The sequence below is a fragment of the Camelus ferus genome, chromosome 17, assembly GCF_009834535.1.
Source record: "Camelus ferus isolate YT-003-E chromosome 17, BCGSAC_Cfer_1.0, whole genome shotgun sequence".
NCBI classification, from domain to species: domain Eukaryota; kingdom Metazoa; phylum Chordata; class Mammalia; order Artiodactyla; family Camelidae; genus Camelus; species Camelus ferus.
This window is the reverse complement of record NC_045712.1, coordinates 45,479,366-45,502,439: the sequence shown is the minus strand read 5'-3', so window position 1 is coordinate 45,502,439 and position 23,074 is coordinate 45,479,366. Positions and strand designations below refer to the sequence as shown.

Here is a 23,074-nt window from a genome sequence, read left to right as displayed (position 1 = left end):
GTTGTTAAATTTTACTTGGTCTAATCCAGAATGTACTAAGTATGTACATAGCATTGGTCTGGATTCTTTTTGTAATGTGGTAAGTATTGTAATAACCTTCAGTAGGTGCCACTGTTTTGGTATCAGTAGATTATCTCAATGTAGTCAGTAACGTGAGGAGAGATTATTGCTAAGGTTGTGACCTCCTGAAGTCATAGACATTTAGATGTTTTCTGATCCACTGGTTTTAAAATAATTACACTATATTTTCTTACTGAGCACTTAAAATGCTGTCAGCCTTTATGTCAGCCTACTGATATTTTTACCCATTTTATGCGAAGTGACAGTTCTATAGAACAGGCTTTCTGTCCCTTATTTTTGGCATTACTGAATATACAGCTAGTGATATTTTGTTTGTCGTTTTACCAAGTAAAGCTGTCAACCAACTTTTGTTGATCCTGAGGCCCTGCAGTTTCCTTCAGTACTCTTCAGTCACCAGAGAAGTCTTATTTTAGTATTAGAGGTTACATTTCAAGTGTTAACAAACCATTAATGCATGTATACATGGTGATCTTTGAGCGGCATTTCCCAGACTCTTCATTATCACATGTTTCACAAAACAAAACAGAAAAACAGGTTTTGTGATCAAGTAAGTGTGGGAAACACTGGGTTAACAAAACCAATTTCTTTACTACATGAATTCTCAGAGCCTTGAGAGGCTCATGCTCCCAGGTTAACAGTTGTGGCATTTCAAACTTCCTGACTGTGGAACCCTTTTAATATTCCATGGGAAGGTTTTTGGGAAGTGCTGACATACAGTAAGAGGCTGAATGGTGGGCTCCGTTCCCTGGCTGTGCAAAATCTCATTTTAGCATTTAGGGAGTGTGTATGAGTGAGTGTGTGTTGATTACATATCAGAGTCCATCAGAGTCGCTCTGGAAGTGCCATGGGTTGCTCACCTTTGCCCACTGAGTATGTTAGACTTTCGTTCTTGAGTCAGGAATGGGGTGAGACTTCACTTCTTTGTGGTGGCGATCACATTTAGGGGCTTCAAGTTGGTGTTTCATTAGTCATCAGCTGGTGTTTGACACCATTGTCTGTTGTCACAACCTCGTTCTATTCAGTTAATAAAAAAGAAAATTTAACTTATGACCAGATCATATGAAAAATGCAGCAATCATACTTTATCTCAACAAGATAAACATTTGTTTGGCTAAGAGAGAATGTTCTTTGGCATTTTAGACCATTTTGTAGTGGTAACAAGGAAGGAATGATATGTTTATTGCATAAACTGACAAGATCTGGATCAAGCACAGTAATCTGTTAGAACCAGTACAGCTGGGCTAGGCGGACTTACTACACAGCTGTAGGGGATGCGGTCCACAGCGGACTACAGAGGGAAGGGTGTTTCCCAGAACTGGGCAGTGTTTCATTCTGGGTCTGAACACTTTTCTAGCACAGACATCAGACTGTAATATGAATCTGTCACGTTTACTCTGGGGACTCATAATGAGTTTCAGGCCGACCCTTATTAGTCGTCTAGCCCTGGAGGCTGATTACACTCCACCCTTCTCGTGAATACTGCTGCTGTTTGTGACCCAAGGCTGCTGGCTTAATATTTTCCCCTTCCGGTAGGGTCAGCTTTTACTGTACTCAGCCATGGTGCTGTATCTGTTGCCCAAAAAGGCAGAGGGGTGTGGAATTATATCACTTTCTGTGCTAGTGTGATTTTGCTCTCTTTTTTTTTTTTTGAGGTGTTTTTTAAAATTTTAATTTAATTTTATTTTGGGGGGGGGACCAGTGTTTATTCTAGGAAGAGCAACTCACTGAGAGATAAAACCATTTACATATATGTACTGTTCATTGTTTCTGAGAACAGTTTAGAGCTATAGCTTTGTAAACTTACATAGTTATCAAAGGAATAAAGCCAACCACAAAATAGGAATCAACAGAATGCAGTCATCCAATCATAAAGGACAGTCAGATGTGCTTACACATATTCAAGAAATCAGTCATCTGAGTTATAAATAATAAGTTGTTCATTTGTGTCTTTTTTTTTTTTTTTCAGATTCCACGTATAAGCAATATCATATGGCATTTTTCTTTCTCTTTCTGGCTTACTTCACTTAAAATGACCATCTCCAGGTCCATCCATGTTGCTGCAAATGGCATTTTTTATCCTCTTTTATGGCTGAGTAGTATTCCATTGTATAAATATACCACTTCTTTATCTGGTCATCTGTTGATGGACATTTGGGTTGTTTCCACGTCTTGGCTATTGTAAATAGTGCTGCTATGAACATATGTGTCTTTTATGTGCTGGTGTGATTTCTGACCTATTGTTTTAGAAATTTTAGTTCTTTTAAAGATCTGCAATGGACCTAGCTTTCAAAAATCCTAGAATTAGTTTTTGAATCATGCTAAAGCACATACATAGATCATTTTTTCCAAAAGAATTGTCATTTGAGAGCAAATGTTCATAACATGTCTGTTCATAGATTTGCATTCCCACTTCTGGTCTTACTATGGCCTGTGTAAGGGGAATTTGAAGTACTGCTACCAAGGGTCTTCTGTGACTCAGTCTTAAAACTAACTGTAGCCAACCAAGGTATTTTAATTTTTGTTGGCCTTTTGATCATTTCTGCCATCTTACTCTCACACTTTCTATTCTCAGTAACAGTAGCTCTCCCGTTGCCTGGCTACCCTTCTTAAACAAAAATTTGAAGAAGGGTTTGAGCCAGGTTACCAAAGCAGACATCTTCATTGTCAGTTAATTCCACAACGAAGACTCTGCTGCGCAGAGCTTAAGTACTGATTGGTTTTGCTAAGTGAAAGGATGCTTTCGTACTTTTCAGTCTGACCTTGGCTTACATTTTTACTTCATATTGTGGACTTCGCTGTGACAGAGCAGACGGTTGTTCCTGCTCTCACTGGATTCCTGTTCACTTTCAGCCTTACTCATCAGTGCGTGTTAGTTCTTTGACTTAATGAAAATCTTACTTGCTTGCAGTCAAAGTCATTTTCTCTTCTGCCATTTTTTACTGCCTCTGATATCGTCTCTAAAATTCTCTACTAGCTTCCGTAACTGATCACATCAAGTAAAGCCTCAGCTTACCCCCTGGAACCATTAACAAGTGTAATCTGGAATTATGTGCTGCTTTTCATCTATCACTTTGAATTCACTCAGAAAAATCTGTGAGTTTTTTTTCCCATCTGATTATCTTATAGCTAGTTTAAAGACTACTCACTATTATTAATCTACAGATTCTACCCGCCCCCCATTTTTAGTTGGTTCTTAAAAAGCTTTTACAATTTCGCTTTTTCTACACAGCTTTCACTCATAAGTTAAAGGTACACAAGTTCTCCCTCTCACACAGTTCAACAGATGGCTTATAATTTTGCTCTTTCTGGGGAGTCAGTTACACGATGTTTATAACAGTGGGGATATTTAGTTTGTTGTGCTCTAGACATCTGTTAGTCAGGTGAGTTGTCCTTGCATATGTTGGTCCTCATTGTTCTTGTCTGTATTGCGTTTGTGCCCAGACTTGCTGGAGATTTCAGCTGTCCGCATTTACTAGTTGTGTGACCTTAAAGTGGCTTAACTCTCTGGGCCTTAATTTTCCACATCTGTAAAGTGGGAATAGTAGTAGCTGTTGCCTAATGGAGTTGTTGCTAGCTCCAAGAGTACCTGGCATTTAATAAGTGCTAAGTAATTGTTAGCGCTTACTATTATTAATTAATATCAATTTTGGATGTCTGAATAATTAATAAATGCTGTTTGACAGCGCAGTCAGTTTTGATTCAAACAACTGGTAAAAGCAAGCTCTCCTGATGTTGATCTTAACGTGTGCTCCTGCTGACCGTATCTCAGTGAAGAACCTGGTTATTTAGTAAGTTAATATAGCCCAATGCTTCATTTCATCAACTTGCACTAATTCAGTCTTAATGGAAATTGCATGCTACCATCTGACATTAAACTGACAACTACTCGGGCTTAAGCAGAGCTGTGGTGGCATTACGACAACTGATAATCATTTTGTATTATAAAAAGGCAGTCTCTTGGAAGGAATCCTTCCTCTTTTGAGAAAAGAAGTCTTATGTGAACGAATATTGGTCTACAACTCAGATTATAAATTTTAGTATTAATTTGTTTGGCCTTAAGTTTTTACTTCTGTTTTTGTTGCTCTCACGTGTTAGTAATGAAGTGAAAATACATGTAGACAGCTTCATAGGAGATAGGGAGTGCTACATGCGTAAATATTTTAAAACATTGTGAGAAGACGAAGCTCTTATTAGTAATAAATAATAATGAAAGAAACCTCTTATTAGACATATTTTTGCAAACTAATTTTCTTTCCTTTTAAAATGTATATAGATACCTGAGAGAATTAAGAAATGCTAGTGTTTGTTGGCTGGCTGAAGGAAGGTTTCATTGCCCCAGACAGGAGAGCCGAGCCTAGTAATTCTGGGCAAATGGAATCAACTACACAATTACACATAATTTGTCAATATTATTAGTTTGCTAAGGAATATTATAAAATGACCAGCACATGAATTTTCAGATTTTCCTTTTCTAAAATCTATAAGCCAGTTCCATGAGTGAAAATTGTGGCTTTTGTTGGAATCATTAAGTTACAGCCCAGTGCTTAGTGTAATCGGTGGGGGCCTTAGGGAGCAGTGCGGTTAAGGGCTCATTCCTGTTTGTGGCATCGTTGAGTGGGTGCTGTTGCCTGCTGGTTGCTTTCGGCGTCGTTGAGTGGGTACTGTTGCCTGCTGGTCGGTTTCAGCACTCCATCGACTTTTCAAGGACTGGTACCTGCACCCCCTGCTGTCTGTGATGCCATATGCATATATATCTATGTCTGTATCTATAGATTCATATATTCCAAGGCAGCCTAACAGGTAAGCTGCACTTTGGGGGATACCTACTGCAAGTTCAGGTTTAAGCATGTATGCAGAGTCTTCTTTTTTGTTCAGGAGTTTTTTTGGTTTGTTCGTTTTTGTTGTTGCTTACCTTGAGACAATAGAGGACCAAATTCATGTGTGTTGAAATTAGATGCAGAAGCTTAAAGGCCCTTCCTTTTCATTACTCCAGTATCATGTACTATTTTAGGGCTGGCATCTATGTCCAAATCATGGCAGAAGCAGATCTTCCTCTGTCTAGGTTGGGGTTATACTTAAAACTCTGATGATGCTTTTGGATTTTTAAATCTAAATGAAACACCAGTAGAGTTCCAGAGATGGGAAGGATGGAACCAGTACATTCTACTCCAGAGCTTTTTTTCCAGGAAAGTCTTGTTAGAGACCTGTTAATTAAAAAGCTGTGGATTTAGTACTTACCACAGAAAAGACTGGTAAATTTGATTCTATGAATAATGAAATATGGCAAAATATGCCATACCGAAGATAAACAGCATACTGGTAAGTGAAATAATTAGGATGCACATTGTGAGCAAGGGCTGTCTTCTTCAGCATAACACACACACACAAAACCTTAAAAATTAAGAATGAAATGGATTAACTGTTAGAAAAACAGTTAGAATAGGGTCTGAACAAAGGAAGAAATATAAATGGCCAATAAATGTATAAAAAGATGCTCAATCAGGTCCATGTTTCAGTATAAATCAAAATAATGGGATATTACTTATCTAACTGACAAAACCCAAAGTGTTGACAATACCAGGTTTTGGCAGTGGGGTAGGAGACAGACACTCTAGGGCACTTTAGAGTTGGGAAAAAAAACTGTTGTAGCCATTCTGTGGGGCCCCTGGAGAAAAATGTTCAAGATGCTAAATGCACATACAAATTCCATTTCTAGGAATTTACTAATAGGTATATTTGCAAAGATATACATACAGGACTGTATATACCAAGGAATATATTCAGGGATGATTACTCCAGCTTTTTTTTTTTAAACTGGAGTTTAATGAGATTACAGATTTGGATCACTGATCATTCTTAGTGATACACATTGTCACTGACCCTTGCGTTGCCCTCCCTTCTCCCCATCGTCAAGTTCATACTGTCAAGAACTTTGTGTTTGATTCCTTTCTTTAAATTTTTTAATCTTAAATATATTTGACTGAAAAACATAATGTTTACTTTTGCTTATTAACTTTATACATAAAAGTATGTCTTCTGAGACAAGGTTTTCATTCAAAATTATGTTACTAAGAGTGACCCATGTTGCCCCATTTGGCTGTTACTCATTCATTTTTACTGCTGTATAGTATTCTCTTGTGACTGTTCCAAAATTCACATGTTGATCCTTCTTTTGATGATATTTAAAAAAAAAATTTTTTTGGTGGGGGGAGGTAATTAAGGTTTATTTATTTAGAGGAAGTACTGGGGATTGAACCCAGGACCTCGTGCATGCTAAGCATGTACACTAGCTCTTGAGCTATATCCTCACCACTTGATGAGTACTTTAGTTTCCAATGTCTTATTAATAAAAGCAGTGCTGCTGTGAACAGCCTTGTAGATATCTCATGATACAAACAGACAAAAGTTTCCCTAGGAGTGGATTTGCTGGGGGGTCATAGGGTATACAAACGTTTAACTTTATATAGTAATACTTAATTGGTTTTCCGAAGAGATCGTAACAGTTTACATTCATACAATGGATAAGAGACTCAGTTGAGTCGTTCTGTTTCAATATTTAGTGTTGTTACATGTATTAAGTGTAGAACAGCGTCTCGGTGTGCTCTTGATTTGAATTTCCCCGAATGCTAGTAATGTTGAGTGTCTGTTCGTTAGTTTATCAATCGTAAGTATTTATTTCTTCCTCTGTTAGATGCAAGTGTATGTTTCTTGCCTATTGGGTTGTTCCTTACTGATTTGTAGGCGTTGTTTTCTTCCTCTTTCTTGTGTTTAATACTACTATATCTTCTATATTTTTTAATCCGATTTTCCAAGTAGTGCCTCAATTTAAAAATATTGACGAGAGGGCGATTTGGGGTTTTAATGATTACAGCTAATATTTCATTCACTATGATTATTATTATGATTTTCTGCTTCCTACTGATTTTGCCTTTCTCCTGCTTCACACCCTTCCTCTGGTGAGAACTCCACTTAAATCGTTACGACTTAAATTGTTCTCCCACAAGAGTCCACGTATTGTCTCTTACTCTTTTTCATCTCTCATTCTTGTCGAGCTTCCTTGTAAAGTCTGGCAACTCTGATTTACTTCCAGTCCCTGGAAATGTCATTCTCTTACTTGCGCTCTCCTGTGTTCATGCTGCTTCTCGAGAGTGCCTGCCTTCCGCTCAGCCCTCCTTTCACCTGGCTCAGCCTAAGGCTCTTCCTAAGTTCAGGGCCATGTTCTCTCCCTCTTAGGTGTGCTTGTAGGTCCTTAAAGCATTTTGCAATTTCTGGTGTTTGTCCTGGGTTTTATGCTGCATAACACAGTAAATCTAGCATGTTAAAAAATTGAGATATATGGCATAGGACATTTTATTAGTTTCAGGTGTACAATGTAATGATTCAATATTTGTATATATTACAAAATGATCACCACAATTAGTTAACACCTGTCAACATACATAGTTAAAAAAAACTTTTTTTCTTGTGATGAGAACTTTTAAGATTTACTCTCAGCTACTTCTAAATATGCAATACAGTATTATTAACTATAATCACCATGCTGTATATTACATCCCCGTAACTTATTATTTTATACCTGGAATTTTGTCCCTTTTGACCCCCTCCACCCATTTTGCTCACTGCCCACCCCTACTGGCAACCACCAGTCTGTTCCCTGGAATTGTCAGCTCCATTTTTGTTTTATTTTTTTAGGACTCCACATATGAGTGAGATCACATGGTATTTGTCTTTTTCTGTGCGACTTACTTCACTTAGAATAATGCCCTTAAGGTCCATCTGTGTTGTTACAGATGGCAAGATTTCATTCTTTTTTATGGCTGAAGAATATTTTGTCTATCTCTATTTCACATTTTCTTTGTCCATTCATCCATTGATGGACACCTAGGTTGCTTCCATATCTTGGCTGTTGTAATAGTGCTGCAGTGAACATGGGAGTGCACGAATCTTTTGGGTTATGTTTTTATTTTCTCCAGACAGAGACCCAGAAGTAGAGTTTCTGAGTCATATGGTAATTCTATTTTTAAGTTTTTCAGGAAAGACCATACTGCTTTCCATAGTGGCTTTGCCAATTTACATTTCCACCAGGAGTATGCAAGAGTTTCCTTTTCCACATTTGTTGTCTTTCTGACAATAGCCATTCCAATAGGTGTGAGGTGATATCACACTGTGGTTTTGATTTGCATTTCTCTAATGATTACTGATGTTGAGTACCTTTTCATGTTGGCCATTTGTATGTCTTCTTTGGGAAAATGTCAATTCAGATCCTCTGCCCATTTTTTAATGATTTCTTTTTTTTTGCTATTGAGTTGTATGAGTTCTTCATATATTTTGGATACCTCCGCCTTATCAGATACATAATTTGCAAATATTTCCTCCCATTTAGTAGATTACCTTTTCATTTTGTGGATTGTTTCCTTTGCAAGGCAGAAGCTTTTTAGTTTGATGTAGTCCCACTTATCTATTTTTGCTTTTGTTGCATTTTCTATTGGTGTCAAGTCCAAAAAAACCATCTCCAAGATGTTTATGGTTTCAGGTCTTACATTTAAGTCTTTTATCCATTTCAAGTTAATTTTTTGCATATGGTGTAAGACAGGGTTTCATTTGCATGTGGCTGTCCAGTTTTCCCAGCACCATTTATTGAAGAGACTGTTCTTTCCCCATTGTATATTCTTGGCTCTGCTGTCATAAATTAATTGACCGTATGTGAGTGGCTTTGTTCCTGTGCTCTTTATTATGTTTCATTGACATAATATGTATCTGTTTTTATGCCCATAGAGTGTGCACATTAGCATATATGTGTGTATATGAGTGTGTGTACTGAGTGAGCATGTGTGTTTGTATACATGACTGTATATGTGAGTGCACACTTATGTGTGTGTATATGTATGTGTATTGTGTGGGCTTATGTGTATGTGTGTGTGAGAACATCCCAGGCAGAGGAAATAGCACTTGTGAAAAATCATGCTGTATTTGGGGAATCTTGCACAGTTAGTTTCCTTCTGCTCTTGGCCTGTATGTATATTTATTTGCACTTCTTTGGAGGTGCAGGGAACAGCATTTTCCTTTGAGCTTTTCCCTAATTAACATATTATGACTACTTTCCCCTGTTACCACGTACTCTTCGTAATTACCACTTGAATGGCTGCTGAATACTCCATGGAGTTCATATGTAATGATTTACTTATACTTTTTGTTGCTTTTTAAAATTGAAGATAAGGCTGAAATAATCACTTTAAAATTTTTCTTTTTTAAAATTATTTTTAAAAATATTTGTTTATTATTGTATTAATTATTTTACTTTGGTGGTGGGGGGAGGTAAGTAGGTTTGTTTATTTTTAGAGGAGGTGTTGGGGGTTGAACCTAGGACCTCATGCATGCCAAGCATGCGCTCTACCACTGAGCTATACCCTCCCCCTGTATTATTTTTTTATGATAACTTCCTGAGGTAGAATTACTGGATCAGAGGAGGAGAATAGTTTTACAGTGCTTGATAAAACCAGTGCTTGTAACAGTTTTTAAAAAACATATATATATATTTGACATGTAATATTGTGTAAGTCTAACTGTTGATTTGGTACATTTATAGAAAAATGATTACCATTGTAATGATAGCAGCACCTATCACATCACATAATTACCATTTCTTTGTGATGGGAATAATTAATATCTAGTCCCTTAGCAAGTTTGGTTTTATTCTGCAGTATTGTTATCTGTAATCACCATACTGGCCATTAGATCTCTGGGACTTATTTATCTACCAGTTGCAAGTTTGTTCCCTGGCACAGCATCTCTCCTGTTTCCCCACCCCTCCAGGCCCTAGTAACCACCATTTGACTCAGTTTTTATGAGTTTGGCTTTCTTTAGATACCATATGTAAGTGGTATTGCACAATGTCTGTCCTTCTCTGTCTGACTTACACCATAGCTTTATCTGTTCTTCAGTTGGCAGGCACTTAAGTTGTTTCCACATCTTGGCTATTGTAAATCATGCTACAGTAAAACACAGGCGTGCTTGTATCTCTTTGATATCCTGTTTTCATCTCCTTTGGGTATATACCCAGGAGTGGAATTGCTGGATGATATGGTAGTTCTCTTTTTAATTTTTTCTGGAACCCGCATATTGTTCTCTGTAGTGGGTAAACTAACTTTCCACCAACAGTGCAGAGCGGTCCCCTTTTCTCCACATCCTCACCAACACTTGTTTTTCTTGTCTTCTTCATGCTGCTGGTTTTATTTTCTATTTTTCTTTGTTTCCTGTTTTAACAATTTCTACTCATAGCTTTTTAAATCTCATTTTTTTCTTTTTTTGAGTTGTGTTTTCTTTAGCTACTTTCATAAGTTGCACATTTAGCTTGTTATTTTTCAGCCTGTTTATCTAATATTAGGTAAGTTTTTTTTTTTAATTGAAGTAGTCAGTTATAATTTATCAACTTCTGGAGTACAACACAGTGTCCCAGTCATATACATATACTCATTTTCATATTCTTTTTCATTGAAGGTTATTATGAGGTGTTGAATATAGTTCCCTGTGCTATACAGAAGAAACTTGGGTTTTTTAAAATCTGTTTTTATATATAGTGGCTTACATTTGCAAACCTCGTACTCCCAAATTTATCCCTTCCCACCCCCCTTCCCTGGTAACCATGATTGTTTACCAAGTCTGAGAGTCTGTTTCTGTTTTGTAGATGAGTTCATAGTATCCTTTTCTCTCTCACTTTCTTTCTTCCTTTCTTTTCTTTTCTTTTCTTTTCTTTTCTTTTCTTTCTTTTCTTTTCTTTTCTTTTCTTTTCTTTTCTTTTCTTTCTTTTCCATGTATGAGTGATATCATATGGTATTTTTCTTTCTCTTTCTGGCTTACTTCACTTAGAATGACATTCTCCAGGGCCATCCATGTTGCTACAAATGGCATTATTTTATTCCTTTTTATGGCTGAGTAGTATTCCATTGTATAAATATACCACAACTTCTTTATCCAGTCATCTGTCAATGGCCATTTAGGTTGCTTCCATGTCTTGGCTATTGTAAATAGTGCTGCTATGAACATGGGGTGCATGTATCATTTCACATTAGAGTTTCCTCCAGTTGTATACCCAGGAGTGGGATTCCTGGATCATATGGTAAGTCTAGTTGTAGTTTTTTGAGGAATCTCTATACTGTTTTCCATAATGGCTGCACCAAACTACATTCCCACCAGCAATGAAAGAGAGGGTTCCTTTTTCTCCACAGCCTCTCCAGCATTTATTGTTTGTGGACTTTTGAATGATGGCCATTCTGACTGATGCAAGGTGATACCTCATTGTAGTTTTGATGTGCATTTCTCTGACAGTTAGCAATATTGAGCATTTTTTCCTGTGCCTGTTGGCTATTTATATGTCTTTGGAGAATTGCTTATTTAGGTGTTCTGCCTGTTTTTGGATTGGGTTTTTTTGTTGTTGTTGTTATTAAATTGTATGAGCTGTTTATTTATTCTGGAAATTAAGCCTTTGTCAGTTACATCATTTGCAAATATTTTCTCCCATTCTGTAGGTTTTCATTTTGTTTTGCTTATGGTTTCCTTTGATGTGCAAAAGCTTATAAGTTTAATTAGGTCTCATTTGTTTATTTTTGCTTTTATTTCTATTGCCTGGGTAGGCTGCCCTAGGAGAACATTGCTAAGATTTATGTCAGAGAATGTTTTGCCTATGTTTTCTTCTAGGAGATTTATCATGTCTTGCCTTATATTTAAGTCTTTAAGCCATTTTGAGTTTATTTTTGTGTATGGTGTGAGGGAGCGTTCTAACTTCATTGATTTACATGCTGCTGTCCAGTTTTCCCAACACAACTTGCTGAAGAGACTGTCTTTTCTCTATTGTATATTCTTACCTCTTCTGTTGAAGATTAATTGACAATAGGTCTGTGGGTTTATTTCTGGGCTAACTATTCTGTTCCATTGACCCATATGTCTGTTTTTATGCCAATACCATGTGTTTTGATTACTGTAGCTCTGTAGTATTGTCTGAAGTCTGGGAGGTTTATTCCTCCAGCTTCGTTCATTTTCTTTATTGCTTTGGCAATTCTGGGTGTTTTGTGATTCCATGTAAATTTTAGGATTATTTGTTCTAGTTCTGTTAAAAATGTCCTGGATAATTTGATAGGGATTGCATTGAATCTGTAGATTGCTTTGGGTAGTATGGCCATTTTAACAATATTGATTCTTCTAATCCAATATTAGATATGTTCTTTAGGCAATAAACTCAAAGCTCTACTTTTGTTGAATCTCACAAGTTTTGAAGTTTGTTTCTCTTACTATTCAGTTTCAAGTATTTATCAATTTCCATTATTACTTCTTTGACCCATATATTATTTTTTCTTTTTTTAAATTAGTTTTTATTATAAAGTGTAATATATAGTTATAGGACCACATAAAACACACATATTAGACAAATACCCTTGTAGCCACCACCTAGGTTGGTAAATGAAAGTTTGCCAGTCACCGAAGAAGCACCTCCATGTCCCATTCAAATCATAACTACTTGTCCCCTGTCCAGAAGTAATCACTATCTTGACTTACAGCTATCACTATATTTCATTTCTTTATAGATTTATCACCGATATGTGCATCCCTACTCATTACAATTAAAAATCTTGCCAATTAAAAATTTTTTTAGATAGGAATTCTATACTGTTGATGGGAACATAAATTGGTGCAATTACTATGTATGGAGGTTCCTAAAAAAAACTAAAAAATAGAATCACCATATGATCCAGCAATCCTACTCCTGGGCATATATCCAGAAAATACAAAAACTCTAAAAACTCTAATCGTGTAGAACGGTACCTAAGGCTGCTTTACCCTAGGGTACAGTGCTCCGTCCGATGTTTTGTGGACCTTCTCTCCCTCTTCAAGCCCATGGATTTTCAACTCACCGCTGATGGTTACCTTTGAAGAATTTTGAAGAACTTCCATAGGTGGCTGTTTGCCATCTCGCCTTCCCACCGCTTCCACACACGGAGACCCAGACTCTCGTATTTACTTCTAGGACTGTGGGGGTCGAGACCCCACGGCTGTCCCCGACCTGACCGCGGCCCCGCCCACGCTTGCGCGCTCGGGGAAGCCGCTCTGTGTTTTCCGCGGTGACTGCAGCGCTCTGGCGCACCCGGCTGCTTCGCCACTGCACCGTCATCAGCAGGGCATCTCCTCCGCCGGGATGTCGGGGCCTCCCTCAGACCCTTTTGTGCTGACATCTGTTGCTTCTACTGGGAAAGCTACTGATGTCAGCCGAGTTTCTGCTTGCTTCTCTCTGCTTTTCTTTCTTCCCATCTTTCCTGTCTTCTGTGGCTTCTTGGCTTTTGCTCAGGAGACTGGTCACTTTGAGGCCTTGCCACCTAACAAGCTCCATTGTTCTGCCCTGTGAACAAATGCATCAGCTTTTTTAGGCCATGTCATTTGTGGCTCAGGCATCTGATCCTGTCTGGTACATCTACTACCAAAGAGGGGTTTGCACTGTCTGTTATGGGCATGGGAATTAGAAAGATTTAGCTCCCACCAGGCTCAGTGCCTGGGAGATGAGACAGTTGGTCTTTGACTAGAATAAGTTATGGTCTCCCGTCCCATGTCCACGTCTTAGAGCAAGGGAAATAAAAGTTTGATGCGTTCTGGTTTAAGGGGATTTGTGTAGTGTGTCTAAAACAGCTTTGGAATGTGCAAACATTTAATATTTCACAGTAGTGATGTAAAATTATAGGGCACTTGTGTATTACAAATTGAGGAATCTAGAAAAAATTTAGGAATATCCAGGTGGTGCATTAGATTTTATCTTTCAAGTTATAAACATTCTAAAATGTTAACACCATCTCATTTTTGTGTTTTTTCCCTTTCTTCCTAGAATATTTTCCTTCTTGGATATAGTAACTTTGTGCCGATGTGCACAGATTTCCAAGGTAGAGTATTAACCATATTTTTAATCAAGGAATGTCAAGTTTTAATAGAATGAAGATGAGTTTTAGTTCAAGTAGATAACTAAAAATTAAAATATCATCCTTTACACTTAATGTAACACAATGTTATCATCCTTCCACATTTAATTATCAGCTTAAGGTCTATCAAGAATAAACATTTTGTAATACAAATCTTGAATCAAGACTTTCTTTAACGGTCTCAATAAATGTATCTTTTTCATCCCAATGCCTCCCACCTCCCAGGCTTGGAACATCTTAGCCCTGGATGGAAGCAACTGGCAAAGAATAGACCTTTTTAACTTTCAGACAGATGTGGAGGTAAGTTAATCTTGTTTTACACAAAACACTTTTTAAAAAGATAAGGAAACTGCTCATCCTCTCCTGCCTTTTTATTTTGCTGCATGTAGATTTAATATTAATGTGCCAAGGTGGGACAGAGAGGGAAGAAAACATGGGAGGTATTTGCAAAGATCAAGATCAAAATTCTGTTTGCGTTTTACTCTTTGCTTTGTATCAGCCACAAACTTTTACTTTCCCCCCTTGTTCATGTTTATAATCTGAGTTTTACCACCCAGCTTTTTAAAATCTCATACCTGCATCATTAACAGCTGGCTTAATGCTATATTCTTAGGAGACTCTTGATAATCATTTACTGATCTGAAAGATTCACTGAGAGTTTCAGGTCAGCATCACGAATGGAGAAATGGCAGAAGCACAGGCCCAGGGGTGAGGCTGGAGATACGAGGTGTCACTCCAGCTCAGCTGCTTAAACTACATAATCTCTCAGTGCCTCCATTTTATTACCTATAAAATAAAGAAGTAAAATAATCTTTAAAGGCTTTTATAGTTCCAGGATCCTGGTGTATTTACCTAGAAATACATAAATATCTTCATTTAAATGTGGGAAAGCTGATCAAACGAGAAAAAGTTTATTTTAAAACAACTTCAATATTAAATACCAATTTGTAACCAAAACCAGAGGGAAGTGAAAAAGACCACTGCACATAGTAATTGTCTACAGTGCTGTTTAAGGATCTGGAGAGTCTGAAGTTTATTACCTTCCCAGCGTTGGGAAGACCTTACTCATTTCTAATTTAGCCAACTCAGTTACAACAGTGTTGTGTTTTATTTATTTACATCTATCCATGTAGCGTGTTCATCACGTGTTTTTATCAAAGTCTATGCTTTGTGTGTTTTTTAATGGATAAGGAAATGAATGCATTTGACAGTGAAATGGAGAGATTTGACAATTTCTGCAAGTCACGTAAGAACTGGCGGCCAGTGGTCGAGGCCCTTCACCTCCTCTAGGTGGCTTGCTGCCTGCCTGTCTCTGGTCCCATCTCAGACCAGTGGAGCAGCAGCAGTACAGGAGGTGGGGGTGGGCACAGGGCTTCCCACAGTCGGCTTCCCTTCCGGTGGCGGAGGTCTGAGCTTGGAAGGGGCCAGGGACGTCAGGGCTTCTCACGCCCTGGAAAGATAAGCTCTAGTTCTGGGCTTGGCCCCTGGTCCCTGAATCTTTTCTGCTCTTTGCAGATGTGAAGCAGTGATTGCAATGCACCCCACCTCAAAGTGCTGACATGTAATTCCTCTTTGAGCTGCTCATCTCTGGGTCTTTGTTCATTGTGTTTACTTAGTGATGTTGAAGAGAACATTAAATTCCAAAAATTGTAGTCATTTCCACTGGCCAAGTAAGAGTTACTGGTTTAAAAAATTTTTATAAAATATGTTTTCTTTTTCTGTGGTTCTTATGGTCTCCTCAGTTTCTTTCCAAACTACAGCTTTTTGGAAGGCACATAAAAACTTGTAAATTCAGATATTAAAAAATACTATTTCAGGTGAACGTCACTATCCTGCGTGTTATCTGATTTCACACTTAGAGCTAATTGCTGACTGCAACTATGTACACACGTTGCAGAAATATTTGCACACTTCCACTAAAGGAGAGACCAGTTTGTGTTTACAGTTGTGTAGATACCTACATGTGAAACACCTGGTCTAATACTGTTTAGTTCCCCTTTGGGGCAGCACACTGAATCCAGGGTGGATTATGAGTCTGTATGGGGTCTCCCATAGACGCTAGACGTCTCTCACCTGGGAAACATCCCATGGATGTTCTCAAATTCGTCTCTCTGAGATGAAAATGGTGATTTATGGATGTGTTGAGAGAAGGTGCCAGGCATCAGGATTGATCTACTAATAGTATTTACAATGGGCCAGGCACTATTCTAAGCACTTGACAGATATTAATTCATTGAATCCTCTGAAAAACACCATATTGAAGAAACTGGGGCACAAAAAGTTTGCATAACTTACATAAGGTTACCTAGTAAGTCACCTAGTAAGAGGAGAGAGTAGGTGCCTTGAACAGTGGCTACGTGATTGTTGAATTGCAAAGAAGAGGGCAGAGTGAAGCATGCGGGTGACAGGTGTGCTTCCTGTCTCTCCTTGAGCCCCACTGTCTCCTGAGCTGTTTCCCTGATGTTTAGGCATTTTCTGTGCCTTTAAAAAAATAGAGATTTTGTTGTCAGTGTCTTCATGGATATTAAAGATTCTTTGAGGTTAAAAATGAGAAATACCCAAGGGGTGAGAGGGTGTAGCTCAAGTGGTGGGGCACAGACTTAACATGCACGAGGTCCTGGGTTCAATCCCCAGTACCTCCTCTAAAAAAAATAAATAAATAAGTAAACCTAATTAAAGAACAAACCAAAAAAAAAAATGAGAAATATCCAAGGAGTGGGTTAATGTATGAGCCATAAACCCAAGAATCCCTCCATTTGGGCCTTATTTTTCTGTAAAGCACTTCTTTCTAAAATGCATACATGCAACATACTGTCTAATAGATAATATACAGAATCATTGACTTGAATTTTGCATTTGGAAAAGATTTGCTCATTTTTTTCTATTAGTTGGAAACAATGGAGTAGAAAATTCTGAATGTGATTTTTTTATTCCAATACAAAAACCTTTGCTCCAAAGAAAGGGATAATATAAGGTTTATATAAACATGACTGAGTTGAAATGGAGAAAACAGGTCGTGTGCTCCATTTGTAGACGTTGGTGTGGAGTTGTTTTTGCTGTTTTATTCAGTACTTAAATATTTATCTTGGGTTTCCAAGTCATAACCTTTTTTTTTTTTTCTCCCATTGGCAGAAATTTATTTTATAGTTGCCTGGAGTTTTATTTCAAAGACTAATTCATAACTTAGGTAAGACCTGATCAAGAAAGCGTAGATAAAGCCACCAGCAGTATCAGTTTGCATTTTCGACTTAATTAAGAGGTTAGCTGGTAATAATGTGTGTGAGCCCTGCCTCTGTGATCCTAGGGTTGGATGTGTCCTAGTGAATTCTTAATGCTTGCAGTTCAGTGTCAAGACTGCTGTTTTATAAAGTGAGGATAATAGTATTAAAAACTAAACAAAGTGGCCTTTTCAACGTTTCTTCCGTGAGGAGGTAGTAGTTGTGCAGAGCACACGGGCTTTAGAATCAGATAAACCTGTTATAAGCCCAGCTCTTCTACTCACTAGCGTGTGACCTTGGCAGTTTAACTGCTTACTTTCTTTATTTGCAAAGTGAAAATAATGGATCCAGTCTGTATCAGTCAGGATTCTCCAGAGAAACAGAACCAATAAGATAAGGTGTGTATATGGTTGTTGACATAGAGAGAAATTGATTATAAGGAATTGGGCCATGTGATCATGGAGGCAGAGGAGTCCCGAGATCTGCAGTTGGCAAGCTGGAGACCTGGGCGAGCTGATGTTTCAGTCTGAGTTAGAGGCCAGAAAAGACTAACGTCTGGCTCGCAGTCAGGCGGGGGAGTTCCTGTTACTCAGGCTTTTTTGTTCTGTTCAGTTGATTGGCTGAAGGCCACCCACACTGGGAAGGGCCATCTGCTTTACTCAGTCTGCTGATTCAGATGCTAATCTAGAAACTCTCACAGACACACCCAGAGTGGTGTTTGGCCAAATGTCTGGGCATCCTGTGTCTCGTCAACACATAAAATTAATCATCACAGATTCTGCCCCTTGTCATCTTGGCACCCATAGGCATCTCCTTAAAACCATACTTACTCTCCAAATAAAGACAAGAACAAAGTCATAATTCCACGTAATGTGATACAACCATCCAGTGAACAACCCAGAATACACTAACCTTTCCCTTAGAAGAGGAGGTAAGGTCTTGGAGTGATGTTCACTCTTCTCCCTGATATCCTATGCCTTAAATACAATGATGTAGAATTAACAGTACTTAAAACTATGATATAAAGTCAACACATCTTATGTCACATGGTGAGTGAATAAGAGAGGAAAAGACCAAATATATTTGTTTTATACACACACATTGATAACACAATAGGGAGAAAATCCTCATGACAGTTTAACAGCCCTAATTTCTGTAACTGGTCACGAGGACAGAGTTGGTGTTTATGACCATCTTCTCCTGCCCTTTCTGTATTCTCCGTCTGCAGCAAGCACCTCGACTGGTGGTTCTTTACCTGGTAAGTGACCTAGGCCGTCGTGAGAGGTGTATAGGCCCGTAGTAGCCCTGCTGGGGTGGCCCCGTAGTTTTCCATCGACTTTAATCGCGAGGTGTCTGTTCTTGCTGGGAGACCTTCTTCTGTGGCCACACATTCTCTTCGTACCTCCTCGTGGTTGTCCTGAGTATTAAGTGAGCCTTCATGGATACAACAGAGGGTTAAAATCATGCCTGAAAAAGTGAAAGTCTTAATGTTCGTTTTCATTTTGCCTCCCCTAATGTATCTGCCAGGACCCAGCCAGAGTTCCTTTTTCAAAGCAAACGTGTTTAAATAGGGGATTGCTAAGAAGGATGAGGGGTAGCTTTTATGATACATTTTCTAATTTTTAGAGTGGTAACATTTAGCTAAAATAGAATTTCTTTCTTTAGGCATCGTTGTTTGAGATCTCTGCTCAGCAGCCAGGGTCCCCACAGCTGAGCTCACAAGGACTTGCAGTGGGTGGAGGAGCTGTGAGCCCTGGCGAGGAGACACCTAAGTCTGGGGGGGAGGCTTGCAAACTGAAGTGTGCGATTCATTTTTAACACTTAATGCTTTAACTGAAAACATGTTTCAGGGCTTGCAGCTCCTTTATACACCAGGGGCAGAAGTGGGGTGGTGGAGGAATGTTCCAAAATACTTCTCGTTCCTAAAGTTCAGGTGATTTTGCTGTTAGATAAGCCTCATGAAAAACAGGATTTTTTCCAACTTTGTCCATTCAAGGGTCGCGTGGTGGAAAACATCTCCAAGCGCTGTGGCGGGTTCCTGAGGAAGCTCAGCTTGCGCGGCTGCATTGGTGTCGGGGATTCCTCCCTGAAGTAAGTCGGGCCACGGTGACACGCCGTCAGGGCAGCTTGTAGCTGACGTTTGCATCAGCAAAATTATCCAAGTATTTTATTTGCTTTTCTTCTATTAAATTCTTTCTGTGGTAATTTGCGTTGAGTAATGAGAATATTGTGACTGTGGAGTCAGCAGGCTTAAATTAGAAACCGAGCTCCAGTGTTCTTGGGGCCGTGACCTCGGGATTAATTACTTCTCGCTGACTGTCAGTTCTCTCCCCTGCAAAGTGAAGGCAGTTAGAGCTCCTTCGTGGCAGTGTCATGGGCGTTCCACGAAGTAACGTCTGCAGTGCCAGGCACAGAATAGTGTTATAATCTTAGTTCACATCTCTTCTCTCTCCCTCTTCACTTTCCCATCTTCCTAGGTTCCTTCTCATAATTGTGGCCAACTTCTTATATAAATTATACCGATTAACAGAATGATTCTTTTGGAGGGGGAGGGTATAGCTTAAGTGGTAGAGCACATGCTTAACATACACAAGGTCCTGGGTTCAATCCTACTACCTCCTCCAAAAACCAACCAACCAACCAACCTAATTCACCCCCCACCAAAAAAAAAAAAAATTAAAAAACAAAAACCAAACCCAAAATGATTCTTTCAAAAAATTCTTAGCACAACCTGGAATTGTGCTTACTCATAATGAGATGTGCTTATCACATTCATTTGATTATAATTAGCAATACACCCTCTCCGGCCAAATGCTTGCCCACCTCTTGCTGGACAGCCATTATTCATTGGAAATGTTATCAATCCACTGTTAAGGACATGTGCTTTGAGGTTTTCTGGAGACAGGACATAATTAAAACCTCAGTATCCTTACCCTTGTGGCCTCTAGTTGGCTAAATTAGGACCCACACTGCCCCGTAGAACCTTAGAACAGACTCTGCCCCTCGCAGACCTAAGCATTACCACAGTATATGTCGATCGCAGGCTTCCGGTAGGGAGGTGCAATGTATAGTGATTGCAGACAGAATTTGTAATTGAATCGTCTGCTATACCATTGCTAAGAAAATCGATTCATGACATTTTTTTAAGGGTCAAAACACTCCTTTTAAATGTTATGGGACAAAGAGGTCTTTTTTAATCAAGAAATTGAGATCATCAGACCAAATTTTCTGCTACTTCCAAAGCTTAGTAATAAACGAGTGAAATGGATTGATTCTGTTTTAACAGTGAACTTAAATGTACCAAAGAGGTCCTAAGATAACTTTTTATGAAAGAGAACATAAGTGGTTCCATTAAAGAAACGAAAATTACTGTGAAGATGTAGATTGTCAGTTTGGAATATAAAAGAAACATACCCTTATCTTGGCACTTGGAGTAAAGCCATGTCTAACAGAACTATCCTCTAAGGCTAAGAATGTTCACTGGTTTACTATACGTTTTAGAGCAGAAATCTCTATTACATCTACGTAAGTTTTTAATGTGTGAGACCAGATCACTGTGAAAAATGATGATAAGCATAATCACAGAATTATGACTCAGACAGAATTTTGTTGTGCCTTCAGTTTTCTGTTGCAATCACCTGTGGCCAGCCTTGGGATCCACTCTGCCCCTGCATGTGTGTTGTTGCTTTGGTGTGAGGATGAGTATTTGCGTATTGTGTTTACTGACCCTCTTCTGTACTAGGTACGGATTTAGGCCCTGGAGCTACATGGTCATCAGAATAGATTAAATCCCAGTGCTAGTGGATCTTGCATGTATATTCCCTCTAACTCCTGCTCCATCATTGTATGTGAAGTCCTCTGGATGTTTAATAGCCTTGTTGAGATGTAATTGAGATACAGTAAACTGTGCATCTTTAGGGTATGCAGTTTGATCAATTTTGGCATATGAATATACCCATGAAACTAACTCTGTAATCAAGGTAATGAACATACTCATGTCACACACACATTTCCTCATGTACCTGTGTAATCCCTTCCTCTCCCTTCCTCCTTCCCCGTCTCTGCTTCATCACTAGGCACCCGCTGATCTGCTTTCTGTCACCTTAGGTTAGTTTGCATTTTTGAAAATGTTATATGTAATTACATAGTATGTACTCCTTTTTTCCTGGCCTCTTTCATGTAACATAATTGTTTTGAGAGTCATCCATGTCATGTGTATGGTTCATTCCTTTTTATTGAGAGGTAATAGTCCATTGTATGGATGTACTACAATTTACTTATTCATTCATCTGTTTGTGGACATTGAATTCTTTCCAGTTTTCACCCATTACATGTAAAGCTTCTATAAAGATTTTTGTGCAAGACTTTGTATGTCATATGTTTTCATTTTTCTTGGGTGAATACCTAGGAGTGGAATGGCTAGATCATTTCGTAAGTGCACGTTTAACTTCTTAAGAAACTTCCAAAGTGTTTCCCAAAATGGTTGTACCATTTTACATTCTCACCAGAAATGTGTGATACTTCCAGTCCTCCACATCTTTGCCAATTTTTGGTGGGTCAGTCTCTTTAATTCTAGCCATTGTAATAGATGTGTGTAGTGGAATCCCATTGTGATTTTGATTTGCCTTTCTCTACTGACTAATGCTGTTGACTGTCTTTTTTATTTATTTTTTGCTATCTATATATTTTTTTCGCTGAAACATCTATTCAAAGGTTTGTTTCTTGTTGTTTTTGCCTTTTTTTTCATTAGATTGAATTTGTCTTACTGAATTTTGAGAGTTCTTAGTATGTTCTGGGTACACGTCTTCTATCAGATACGTGTTTTGCAAATATTTTTTCGCAGACTGTGATTTACCTTTTTATTATCTTAACTATCTTTTAAAGTTTTTCATTTTTTAACAATTAATTTTGGGTTTTTTTATGCTTTTTTTTCCTCTTGTTTTATGAAGGGGAGATAATTTGGTTTATTTATTTATTTCTATTTGGAGGAGGTGCTGAGGATTGAACCCAGGACCGTGTGCATGCTAATAAGCATGCTCTCTACCACGTGAGCTATACCCTCCCCTGAAGTTTTTCATTTTAATGAAGTTCAGTTTATCAGTTTTTTTCTTTTAAGAATCATACTTTTGGTGTTACATAAGAGATCTTTGCCTAATCCAAGGTCATGAAGATTTCCTATGTTTCTGCAAGTTCTGTAGTTTAGACCTGTGATCCATTTTGAATTGATTTTTGTATATGGTGTGAGGTATGGATATTCATTTTTGCCTTTGATGTTTGGTTGTCCTAGTACCATATGTTGAAATGACTACCCTTTCCCACTGAACTGCCTTTACACCTTTGTTGAAAATCAGTTGTCCAAATAATTGTGGAACTATTTTTGTACTCAATATTTTCTGCTGATTTATTTGTCTATCTTTACACCAAACCACACTGTCTTCATAACTGTAGCTTTATAATAAGTCTTGAAGTCAGATCCTGTTAGTCCTCTACCTTTTTTCCTTTCCAAAGTTGTTTTAACTGTACTAGATTTATTTCTTTTCTATTTAAATTATAGAATCATCTTGTCAGTTTCTACAAAAATGCTTGCTGGGCTCTTGACTAGGATGACAGTGAATACATAGATCAGTTTTGGGGAGAATTGACATCTTAATATTATTGATCCTTCCAGCCCTTGATCATGGTATCTCTCCATATACTGAGGTGTTTTTAAATTCCCCTCAGTATGTTTTGTTGTTTTCAGTGTACAGGTTGTGCACATATTTTGTTACATTTATCCCTAAGTGCTATGAAATGTTATTGTAAATGGTATTATTTTCTTAT

At 38.2% G+C, this 23,074-nt stretch overlaps 1 protein-coding gene across 3 annotated transcripts in view; it reads left to right on the top strand.

Annotated features, from left to right (window-relative positions):
• Window positions 1–23,074, top strand: part of FBXL2 (F-box and leucine rich repeat protein 2) — a 59,119-nt gene that overhangs the window by 11,463 nt on the left and 24,582 nt on the right. For all 3 annotated transcript variants that reach the window (XR_004312401.1, XR_004312400.1, XM_032459350.1), the window contains exons 3-5: window positions 13,946–14,000; window positions 14,262–14,336; window positions 19,251–19,345. Coding sequence is in view for 1 of the 3 variants with exons in the window: in XM_032459350.1 (XP_032315241.1) it covers window positions 13,946–14,000; window positions 14,262–14,336; window positions 19,251–19,345 (225 nt within the window). In the remaining 2 variants the exon portion in view is untranslated. The remainder of the gene's footprint in view (window positions 1–13,945; window positions 14,001–14,261; window positions 14,337–19,250; window positions 19,346–23,074) is intronic.